Source organism: Eumetopias jubatus, unplaced genomic scaffold, assembly GCF_037043125.1.
Source record: "Eumetopias jubatus isolate StellerSeaLion01/CBP00866 unplaced genomic scaffold, mEumJub1_p1.0 scaffold_7, whole genome shotgun sequence".
NCBI lineage: Eukaryota > Metazoa > Chordata > Mammalia > Carnivora > Otariidae > Eumetopias > Eumetopias jubatus.
In genome coordinates, this window is record NW_028274813.1 from 37,193,038 (window position 1) to 37,205,690 (window position 12,653).

Below are 12,653 nucleotides of genomic sequence, written 5' to 3' on the forward strand. Positions count from 1 at the left end.
GGTACAAGAAATTAGGGGAACAATAATTCTCAACCCTGACTGCACGGGCAGAGCCCTGATCACAAACAGTGCCAGGAATGATGAGCAGTGGATACTTTGAAGAGATGCATGGGAGGCAGAATGAGCAGCATTGGAGGTGGGGGATCGGGATAGAGAAGGGTCAATTTACCGACTTGGGCAACTGGGTAGGTGGAGGGGGCACTCTGAGATAGGAAACACTGGAAGGGGAGAAAACTTGGGATGCGTTGAATTAGCAAAACATGTCAATATTCACGGCCAGTGGGATCAAGAGAGTACAGATAGCCTCCTGAATGGTCATGTCAGGCTTTTCTGGCAAACAAATCTGTGAAAAGAAAACTTAAGGATTTCAAAGTTTTCAGCTTCAGAAGTGTGGATACAAGGCTGTCCACCTGTACGATCTCATTTAATTCTTACATCTTACATCGATGTAAGAATTAAATGAGGTAGGCACTATTACTCTTCCATTTTTACCGATAAAGACACTCCGGCACAGATAGGTTAATTAAAATGCTGAGGTCACAAAATCAGTATTCCAAACCCGTCTAAGGTGAGAGAATGTTTTAAGAAGAGAGGAGTGGTAACAGGACCAATGTCATAAGCAGGTAAAGTAAAATTAAAAATAAAATTGCCTCATGGGATTTGGCAATTTGGAGAATGGTCTTTGGGAAGGCAGTTTGAGGGAAAAGTGGGGTGGAGGCCAATCCACGGTGGGTAAAGAAGTGGACAGGAGGCACGGAAGTCCTTACTTCTGTCCTTACTTAGTACAGGGTCCTTACTTACTACAGAGTCCTTAGTACAGGGTCCTTACTTACTACAGAGTCCTTACTACAGAGCACCCTTCTGAGACATTGACACAAAGGGATGGGAGGACAGTTAGTAAAATGAGGTCCCTCCAGAGGCACAAGTGAATAGGATGCAGAGCACTGGTGGAGGGATGGAGAAGGAAATCGCTTCCTATTCACCTAGAAGAAAGAAGAAAAGGAAGAGAGAGAAGCAAAGCAGGAGGTCTAAGGATTGACAGCATGACCTGTTCTCTGTGAGTCATCTTCTGAGACTGAGAGGTGAAAGGGTGACATCTGAGGTGGGAAGACAGAGGAGAAGCTTTGAAAAACCTACTGCAGAGAACAGAGGGGACGGTTGAGGAATGCATAGAAGGATTGGGCTGCACTGAGAAGGCAAGTGGTTTGGAGGCTTTGAATTTATAGCGCATCGGTCTTGGAGATTACTCTCCCGAGATGCCCAGTAGCTATAAGTATGGAGAAACTCACAATTAGGGCTGGGTCTTTGCTGGGTGCGTATAACTGCAGGTCTGATTCTTGGGAGTTGAGGATCTCGGCACAGTATCTAAATCCCAGAGATTCCTGCAGAGCGCAGCGTTTCTCTGGGATGGTTGTTCTCAACCTTGATGCACACTGAAGTCACCTGGGAACTTTAAAATTGCTGATGTCTGAGTCTCATGCTCAGAAATTCTGATTTACCTGGTCCGTGAGCTGTGCCTTGGATGTTGGGATTTTGAGAAACTCACAGGTGATTCTAACGTGCAGTCAAGGAATTATTGTTCCCCTAATTTCCTGCACCTAAAGCAAGTTCATAACCTGTATCAGTCAGGGTAGATTAGGTTATGGTATAGTGATAAACAATGCCAGGATCTCTGGGTCTTCATTAACAAAAGCTTATTTCCTGCTTATATGATGTCACCGTAGGTCTAGGGGACTCTTTTGGGCAGCTGTTTTCCCCGTGTTGCTTGGCATTCCATTGCCAATGAGGCAGAGGCAGAGGAGCATTAAGAATTGAGTTCTAGCTATTGTTTATTTTCACCAGGAAGTAACACACATCCCCTCCATTCACATTTCAAGGATCAGAACTAGTTTATGGCCACAACTAATTTCAAGAAGGTGGAGAAGGCAACTGGATATTGGTGAGCATTAGTAATGATCACCATCTAGAGCTTTTACTGTAAATGAAAGCAGAAGGGGATAAAAACGTTTTACTTTATAAACACTTATATGGTACTTGTTACATGCCGGATATTATTTTAATGGCTTTCAAATAGGAACTCATTTAACCCTCAAAACAGCCCTATTAAATAGATCATTTTTACCCCCATTTGACAGAAGGGGAAATCGAGGTTACATGACTTACTCGAGGTCATATAGCTAGCATGAGGCAAGGTTAAATTCCAGACAGTCTGGGTCCAGAGTATAAGCACTGGCCCTCTATATAATATTCAGCTATTCTCCCGTCCATTCTGCGTCTTCTCAACCTAGTTTGGGTAGGGGGTGGGAGAAAGGGAGGAGGGGGAGGAGGGAGGTTATAAGTGCAAGTGTGGGACTTGGTGCATGCAGAGGAGCCAAGGAGTAACGTTTGGGTATATCGCTCCTAGAGCTGGGGCAGGGCTCTGAGGGAAACAGAGAGTGACACTTGGGAAATGGGTTTGGGAGCAGGAAATCGTTTGGACTGATACTGCTCTAATGAGACCAACCCTGGAGGCCAAGCTGGGGAGCAGCCTCTGGCCCCTTTCTTCTTTGCTCCCATTCCTCCATCTGAGCTCCCCATTCAGCATCTGCAGATTGCACCTTAGACCTAGGCCCAGGTTATCTCAGAAACAAAAATTGGAGATAGGGAGAAAAATCATTCCCCTAGAGAGTAGTGGGTAAGCTATTTTCACAGAAAGGGTCCAACATTAAGTCAGACTGGACCTATTTCTAAGGCATTTCTGAGAGTTTACATATAATTCCACTCCTGTCAAATAAACTACATTTAAAAAATCTTCAAAGAAGGGGCGCTTGATAAAAGAATCCTTCAGTGAACCAGTACCGATTACAAACCACCACTTCCTAATATGTCAGATTTCCAAGTCTTCACTTTTATGGTAGTTGCTGTTAAAATGGAATGCACCTGCAGTTCAGCTAACATCCATTCATTTCCGAGCTGTGACTTGGGCATCAGCGAACACTTCTGGGTATTGGAACTCTTGGTTCTCACAGACAACACCACTCTAATGACAATGCCTGAAGAAAGAAGAAAAGGACAAATGATTCTGCTTTAAAATGGAATCCTTGCAATGAAACAAACAAAAAGAAGCCCTTTGTGTGACACTAAAGCTTTTTGATTCCTATCTCTCTCACCTGTTAAATCCTGCAGTTTGGTTACCACATATGGACTCTGTCTGCAAAACACTTTTAAAATGCTGTATTGGCACCTTGCTGCAATCTGCCAGCACATTCCTTAGGGCTCGTCAGTCCGTATGGTGCCACTCTATTTTCCTTAGCTCTATTTTGATTAGGAGCTAGCTGTTGCAAATTGTTGCCAGGGGTTTCTCTTCTCTGCAGTGCTGCAAAATCAGTGATGGCAACAGAGATCACTGGATGTTGCTGGTGGTTACCAATATTTAGGCAGCATCAGATTATTTTCTATTATTTACAAGGAGCTCTTGCTACAGGGTCAGAAGACTTGATTCTAGGTTCAGTGCAGCCTCTAAAGCACTCTGTCGTCTCGGACTAGGCACTTCATCACTCTGGGTCTTGGTTTCTTCCTCTGTAAAATGAAAATTTAAACTCGAAGTTTAAGAAAAGTGTGGAAGCCAGAGGTCTGACATTTTATAACTGCTAATTTTTTACAATGATTAAAATAATCCAAAAGTTTTTTTTTTAAATCTGTCAGCTCTACCTTTTAAATGTGCCTAGAACCTGACCACTTCTTTTTTTTTTCTTAAGATTTTATTTTTATTTTTCGACAGAGAGAGAGAGAGATAGCGATAGAGGGAATGCAAGCAGGGGGAATGGGAGAAGCAGGCTTCCTGCCGAGCAGGGAGCCCGATGTGGGACTCGATGCCAGGACCCTGGGGTCATGACCTGAGCCGAAGGCAGACGCTTAATGACTGAGCCACCCAGGCACCCTAAAATAATCCAAAAGTTTATAATGCTATACAATTAAGGACAAAGAAGAAAAGATAAATGTCATTTTAATTAAATCTGCAGATGGAAATAAATGGGGAAGTTCTACCAGTAATTGTGTGACTGTGTCTTAATGGAGTCCAAAAGAGTTTCCTCTTTGGGAAGTGTGAGCTAATATACCCACAGAGGAGTGATTAGGAACAGAGATATTTATACTAGATGGGAAATGCTGGGAAACAGAGGTTTTATATCAATACCCAGAGGCGAGATGTGGGCAGCTGATGATGTGCAAAAGAACATATAGATCTGAAGTATTTCCTGTTAATGATGATGATGGATTTATCATGTTAGAAGTCTAGGATAGCAATCTATGAAATAAATATATTATATATATATATTCCTGTTAATAATGATAATGGATTTATCACGTTAGAAGTCTAGGATAGCAATCTATGAAATATATATATTTTATATGTTTTAAATATATATTTATATATATATTTACCAGTCTGTCTGTTACCACTCCAGTCTGTGAATGGCTCATTAGTCTAGGGACCATGGTGTGTCCTTACATTAGGTTAGTCCCCATAAACACAGGTTATATAAGACCCATGGGGGAGGGAGGAATCCTTTCGGGTGTTTAAGAACGCCTTTCCACTTCGCCCCGCCCCTAACCCACACCCAGTCAACTGCAGGGAGGGAGCTGTAACCTCAGCCACATCTCTGACTCCTGTCGGTGGCAGGCGGTTTAGACGGATCCAGTGCGTGCCTGAGTCCCTTGTTATTTAACTAAATACACCCCAATGTATTTAGAAGACCTTCTCGCTGTAGGGGAGTTAACTTGCACCACCAGCAGTACTTGAGTAGAAAGCTAAAATAGCCTAGTGTTATTCCACAGTCTCTTGATTTTTTTGCGGGAGGAATCCTAGTCCAGCAAACTGCTCTTTGCCTTGCGTCAACCTTCCGGGTTTACTCAGCCGCCCAAGCTCTGGGCAAATGGGTGGAAATTTCAGAGTGGAGAGGGGGGAAATGCCCTAGGCTAAAACCTGGATCCTGTGTCTCTCGGTCACAGACAATAGCCTCTTCCCCCTCCCCCCGGGTGCTCTGGAGAGACAGTGATCGAAAGTCGAGGCCAGCGGTTGGTAATCTACGGGTTTCTAAACAAAGTCAGACACCTTCTCTCTTTCCTTCCTGCCCAAGGCAGGAACTGAGCAGATGTTTCCTGGGACCCCAGCCTGAGGATTCCTGCCGCTTCGTAGCAATTTAGCCTTGACCATTTCTAACAGGGGTTGCCTAGCATATTATGACCCCAGCAAAAGGGGACGCCCCCCACACAACTATCCTTCGCTTCTGCAGCGCGCACTTTTTGTCCTTAGTCCTTGAACCTGCTTAGCAGTCATTCTTTCTGGATAGGCCCAGTGGAGCCTTTGAAGGGGAAGCTTTAGATCCGTGCTTCTGCAACTTGAGCGAGAATGCATTCTATTTACCTGGAGGGCTTGTTAAAACGGATTATTGGCCCTCGTCCCAAGTGTTCTAGTTACCTAGCTTTGAGGTAGAGCTCGAGATTTTGCATTTCTAACAGGTTCTTGGGAGATGCTGCCAGTCCGGGACCGCCTTGAGAACCTCTGCCTTAGATAAAAGGTGCCTAGGCGTGAGCTCCCCCTTTTCCTTCCATCCCTCCGCGCTACATTCACAATTAATGCCATTTCCCCTTCTCCGGGTAGTTTCAGGCTTTTGGACTAAGTATTCTAAAGATTCCACTTCCGTCCCTGGTTCTGAGCGAATGGAGGGTTCTTAGAGAAGATTCCTGCAGCCTCCTCCCCCCCCCGCCCCGTGCTGCTTCGTTCCCACCACCTTTACTGTTTTTCCACCACAAATGCTGCCCACTGCACTCCTCTCTCTGGTGTGAATTATTCACCCTCTTCCTCTACTCCTTGCATTAAGTGCAACCTTTCCCGCAACTTAACCTGGGTAGGGGGCTCGCCGCTCGCCTCCCGTGCTCCGCGGCCCTGGGGAGACTCCCACGCGCGCCAGCTCCAGCCGGAGGGGCAGGGGCCATTCCCGCGCTCTCCGCGCGCAGACCCTAACTGGCCCCGGCTCCTGGGCGTAGGGCAGGGCGGGTGCTGACGGCTCTTCTGTTGAGCTTCGGGCGCCAAAGCCCGGAGGGGGGCGGTAGCAGCGTCAGGTGGCTGCTCTGCGTCCCCGCGCGCCTCCCAGCCAGTCCCTGCTCGGCGCTCAGCCTCAGCTGGAGCGGGAGCTGCTCGACACCTTCGCCCTGACAGCCGCGTCTTTGGGAGCAGCCGGGGCTCGGGACCCCGGCGGGAGAAGCTGAGATGTAAGCCCTCCGACTGTCCATTGCTGTCTCTGGCATCCTGCTCGCTTCTCACTTCCTCTCCCGCTCCGTGGCCCCATTGGACAGCGAACGTTTGTCTGGATCTCCGGAGAGAGAGGAGCGGCCACCGTGCGCACCGCCCCGCAGAAGTTGGGCTCAGCTGGGCAGCCGCGATCCAGCTGCGCGGGAGGGGTGGGCCAGGGAAGGAGGAGAGGAAGGCTCAGTAAAGAGGTCCGCATCTGGACTGAGAGGGACTGGGAGCGAGAGCTTGAGTTGACACTTCCCGCTCCCCAGCCCCGGGGCGCGGGGCAGCGGGAGAAATGCTGAGTCCGCGCCCAGGCGACCGCCGCCGCGGCAGCAGCCTCAGCAGCAGCTTCAGCATCAGCACCGGCGGGACAGCGACAGCGGGGGCGGCGCAGGCGCACTGTGCCCCGCGGAGCCTGCAGTTCCCGAGCCCCGTGTGCGGCACCGCCACAGACTGGGCAGCGGCGGCCGGGGGAGCGCTACTACCATGAACTGCCTGGTCCTCCTCCCCAGAGCTGCTCATCCGGGTCCGGCTGGAGACACAGTCAGGGGACGCCGTCGCCGCCGCCGCGCCCCCACTTCTTTCGGCTCGATCTTCTCCACCTTTTCCTCCTCTTCCTCCACCTTCTCTTCCTGCATCCCCCCCTCCCCCGCCGCGGATCCTGGCCGCCGCTCTTCAGACCCAGGATGCCGGGGGGCAAGAGAGGGCTGGTGGCACCGCAGAACACATTTTTGGAGAACATCGTCAGGCGCTCCAGCGGTAAGAAGAGTTGCAGTTCAGAACACCCCCACCTCCATCCTGCCCACGCGCGCCCCCCATCCTCCCCATCCCATCCCTCTCCTAAGGGGGAGGGGGATACAGACAGCTCTACCTGGTGGCTTCAGTTACTAGTGGGACCTGATTCGGGGTGGGGAGCAGAATAAGGTGGTGGAGGAAAGTTAGTTGCATCCCCTCTCCAAGACATACTCACCTACCACCCACCTGTCCAGAGCCCAGAAGGGGAGGAAGGGAAGAGAGAGCTGGTAGGGTGTAGGTTCAACTGGAGAATAAAGTTGAGTTTTGCTTTGATGAGGGATATATTTCTTGCTCATCCTTTCCCCACATTTTTTCCCCAAGCTGACTTCAGGGACTGATCAAATTCTTAGAGTTAATCTTAGTGGAAGCGTTTCCCTCAAGTTGGGAATGGCTGTGAAAGTGGCTACTTAATAAGATTTAAGTCTCTGGAATGGCTTTTGGGCCCAATGAGCACTGCTGAAAGGAACCTTGTGCAGGGGAGAATAGTTGGAGTTGAACCTAATAGAGTACTTGAAAAATGGGAAGGCAATTACTATGGTTAAGTTCGTGTTTAAAGTTTCTTTAATTTTTTTTCAGTGTGCATTGGTCTATATTAATCTATATGATATATTTGATTTGACTTAAACAGGAGAAATGTAAAAGGGAAGCAATAGCTACCATGCTTTTAAAGTAACTGGAGAAAGAATTTTTAGAAATGCCATTCTACTTTGCTACTGATTGTAAGGTTTTCTTGCCTTAAAGTGTCTTTAAAATGCCATGCATTTATAAATTCATTTCCTCCAAGATATTCTGAATTGGGATCATTATATAGTTCACATTTTAAGACCTTCTAAACTTTGCATGTTACAGAAATCTCCATCTTTCATGTCTTTTTAATTCTTTTATATAATTTCCAATTTTAAAGCAAGATATGTGAAGTATCCTTTAAAGTTTTTTCCTTTAGAGGCCTGTTATTTTATTTTGAGATCTCTTATTTGGAGACTTATGAGAAAGATATTTCTGCATATTGATTACAGTAGAACAATGGAAATACTCTATGCAGTTCCATAATTCATTGTTTGCTCATTCATTGAAACAATATTTATTTGGGTGCCATATACAACAGACACTCTCTGGGGTCCTTTGGATAAAAGAAATGGTGAAAACACTTCTGTTCTCAAGAAGCTGTCTGCCTAGTGGGTAAGAGAGGGTCACACTAAAAAAAATAATTATGCTTTCCCTGAATTGGTTGACTAGTTTATACTAATTCTTAGATTAGGATCTTTTCTAAAACTAGGCTTACAGATATTTCCCCTGATTTTGGGACTATCTACATTTAAGTGTCGCAAGGCATTTTTCATAAATCTCTGCTGTGATATTTGGTTTTAATTCGAAGCTTGTGACTTTATTTCTTCCACTTTGGTCAACACCTGATATTTTACAAGTCTAGAGCAGACTTTTTGGTTGAAAAAGTAGCTAATAGTCTCAGTCTAATTAAAAAAATCTATAGTATTTTTAACCATTCCAGTGTGATTTCAACTGTATTTTTGATTTTTTATGATAACACAAAATACAAATTCATAACGGTAGGCAATTTCTGTGTTTATACATTACCCTTATGTATATTAAGCGAAGACTTAGAGTACAGCGGGATGTTACTATTAAAACAACCCATTTGGGAAATTTAAAGGTTATCGGGATCAACTATCTAAGATACATACGTTTTATTTGAGCTTTCTTATCCTCTTGGGTTATTTCAACTCCATGCAATTTGGTCTGTGAGAGGACTTTTCAGAGAAGGCCTTAAAAAAATAAAACCCACAGACTCTGTTCCTCTGCATGATAACCAGAAAGAAGATGAGAATTCCTTGACTGAAGTTGACTAATATAGCATCTGTGGTTGAAACTTCTTCTACAGATTGAACGATGAGCCAGTTTTTGGAATATCTCTTATTGCAGATATACAAGAAATTAAGACTTTACCTTAATGTGGCTTAGAAATATCTGCTTCTGCTGCTTCTATTTTACAATTACCCTCCAAATTAATGAATGTTTTATCTTTTTGACACCTCCCCTATATAATTGCTTCATTGGTTTAATGCTTCTTTCCATAAATAACACCAAGTGCAAATGAAAATTGATCTGTTTTGGCATTTAAAATATCACTTCTCATTGCTTATGGCTAACTTTTAATACCACTTCTCAATACCTCTGAGCTTTGTTTGAAATGTGTTGGACATGTAAGCTAGGTATATGTGCATGTGTAGGTAGTAAAAACTAGAAAGTCTCAGTACTACTTTTACAGGAAGAACCCCAGAAATTGAGAATTACAGTGTTAAATTGGTCTGCACATTCATGTGGGAGTATCCCACAGTTGTTGCCATTTCTATATGATTTGGCAGAGAAATAGAAAGATTCATTCTGAGAAATTATTTAATTGAGACTCACAGAGAAAATTCCCTTCAGGATTCTCACAGATGGATGAGGTTTGTCACATTGAAGATTTCATTATTCACTAACTTAACCACATTGAAAGTGAAGTGTTGGCAGAGCTTTAGTGGAAAGGAAAGAAATTGAAGAAAGATAGGCTGGGGTTGCCTATTTACTTTTACCCCATGAAATGCTTCTCTTTCTGATACAACATCATTTTCTTCATATGAAAAGATCAGATCTTTTAATGAGTGTCGGATGATACAGAAATTGTACAGAGAGATGTATGGAGATAAACAGAAAACCATTCAGCCAGATACAAAGACAGAGGTACCGGAAAAAGCTCTCTCTCTCTCTTTCTCTCTCTCTCTCTCTCTCTCTCTCTCTCACACACACACACACACACACACACACACACAAAGAGCAAAAGAGAGATGTGGAAAGTAACGGAAATACAGAAACAGAGATACAGAATTGGGGGGGGATATCAGATTCGGAAAAGTGTTAGACACAGAGAAAAACATAGGCACTTATTTGTCCATGGATATCACTAATGAACTGAAATCTCAGCCAATTAGACATCCATCAGAGAACTTCTTGATGACGTGGAACAAAAGAGCATGAAGTGTGGTCTATTCGGATGTAGCTTTTAAAATGGAGCACTTCCTGATAAAGTTCGTAATTCTTCAGTTGCAATTTCCCAGACGAACAGTGCTGTATTCTGTGCCCCACAGTAGTACTAGCTCCTGTTTGCAGTTTCTTTACACCTCTTGAGATTGGATTTTTATTTTCCTTATTTGGTTGACTCAATCTGTTATGGGGAAGCATTTCAAATTGCTACTAGTGATTCAAAGTCTGTAAAATAAAATAATGAGGGCTATTGAGTAGGATGAATACAAACATACTTTATGGCCAAATCCCAAAATAGTACAAGTAGGGAATTCCTCTTTTTAGTGTTAAGATAAAAGACAAGATCAGTTTTAGATAAATGAAAGGAATTACAATAATTCTTAACATGTGATTCTAGTGGATATCGTCTAAGAAGTTGTAAAGGTCAAAAGTATAAGTGTAATAGCAAGGTTAAATACATTTTTGGCCAGGAGGTTCAAAATGAGTTGCTAGGAACAGAAAGTTTGGGAACTAGTTCATCACATCTGTGAAAGGTCTCATAGAAGGCCTCAGCCTGAAGTGCTTATTGACTGAACCGGCATCTGGCACATTATTAGGCTATCTTCCCTTATTTAAATTTCAATTATTTATGAAAGCTATTCATCAGTGTACATTGGGCTGTAGGGAGCAGTAAACCTGTGGGTAGAGGGTAAATACCTGAAAGAAATCAAGAATATTTAAGAGTTATAGGTGAAATTTTAGACTCAAACAAAACAAAACACAACACTTCCAAGGCCTTCAACCTATGTCCTTGGGCAGCACGTTTTATTTGTATGTTGTCTTTGATTCCTTAACAAATAGGCAGAAATGATTAGTGTCCATGACAGTGAACTAGGTTGCTATTTTGAAATATGACACATACCAAATTTAATATCTTTTTATTAGAATTTGATTATTGTTCTTTAATATTCTAAACATTATGAAAAACTAGAAGTGTTTTTCTCTTTAGAGGAAAAAAGGGGCTCAGGAAAGACGAAAACAGAAAAGGTAGTATTTTATCAACCACTTATCTTGCAAGAGAAGTTCAATATATTCGATTTTCCATTATGGCTTGAGATATTTATGTTCTACAAGCACGTTCTTGACTCAGTCACCTTTTACAGAAAATCCACAATTATTTTTTTGCTATAATTAGCATTTGTAAAAACTGAGATCTTAAAAGGGAACCTATAGGAGAAGAAATAGAGAACTAATGTTTTAAAAATAAAACCAAAAAAAGGTATCATACCTTTTTAGTAGTATCCAAGGTAAAAAATGGTGAAAACATGATTTTTTTTTTGATATAATGTTCATGATATTTTTTTCTTGAAAGATTTTCTTTAACATCTAAACCACTATTCAGGAAATAGTGACAGAACTGCATAGTGTCTGAAGCATTGCTTAACCCAGGTCATACCATGTATCACTTTTACTTTTAATACATCGTAGAGGTTGAAATTATACTGACCACTCCCTGAACTGTATTTATAAATTAACTAGCAGATTATCTCTGGCTCTAGAGCCTGCTTTACTGACCAGAACGCTGCTTACCCCAGTTCACTCTTGTCTTCACCAGAAATTGCCCTCTTTGTCTATCTTTTGCTTGATTCCAGGAGCAGGGGTGTTAAGAACTCCATGTCCCCAGCCATCCTTTGCCCTACTGAAAGAACCATATAAGACACTATAGTTTTTAATAGAAGAAAGCAACTATGAATATTTTCATTGACAACGACTGAGTAGACTTCCAACAAGAAATCCTTTAGTTTAGTTAGTATTTGTCTTTTACTTCCATTGTTGGTGACGGCTGTTTGCTAGCACGGAGAAACAATGCTTCTATGTTCTCCAGTGTCTGGCCTAGGAAAAGGTCTTGTTCTCCAAAGCTCTGTAGATAGTATTTACCACAAGAGGTCACTATAGGTTCTGGCACAGGTGAACCAAGTAGTGCCTGTCTTCCTTTTTCTGTTTTCATGATTTTTCCATCGAGTTTGATTGGAGGTTAAAACCAATGTAGTTAGTTGTTACTCTTGGAAGAAAATATCTAAAATGTAAGATGTATAAGGAAGTGAAATGAAAAAACGTATTCATTTCTTTTAATTATTGCAGTCTTATTTTAGTTGATGGCGACCAACATTTTGTGACTAAATAAATTGGCTATTAATAAAAACAGTTTATGTAAAGGAACATATTTAAATACATTTTAGACTAGTATACTATTTACTTTAGCAGATGAACAAAACTTTATTGTAATAAACCATTTTTGGTGCAGTGGTGATATCCATGAAATAAAAAGTTTTGCAGAAAAACGCCGTATAATGTCCATATATATTTTCTATTTCAATAAAATTTTTCCTCTACCAGATGTCTTGATATAATTCATATTAAATCAGTGAAGTAGAATGAGTTCCTGACAGTGCTTTGATTTTATTGAAAGATAGTTCACAGATTTATAGTTATTTTCCTAGGAGATTGTAGGATTCTAGTATTTTGATGTTATCCAGACTTTTAAAATAAAATACAGAGCTAGATA

At 42.7% G+C, this 12,653-nt stretch overlaps 1 protein-coding gene across 1 annotated transcript in view; it reads left to right on the top strand.

Moving 5' to 3' along the window:
• The first annotated feature begins 6,960 nt into the window (after nucleotides 1-6,960).
• The window catches only part of KCNH5 (potassium voltage-gated channel subfamily H member 5), a 302,764-nt gene continuing 297,071 nt past the window's right edge, over nucleotides 6,961-12,653 (top strand). The window contains exon 1 of the mRNA XM_088025032.1: nucleotides 6,961-7,033. Coding sequence (XP_087881158.1) covers nucleotides 6,961-7,033 — 73 coding nt within the window. The remainder of the gene's footprint in view (nucleotides 7,034-12,653) is intronic.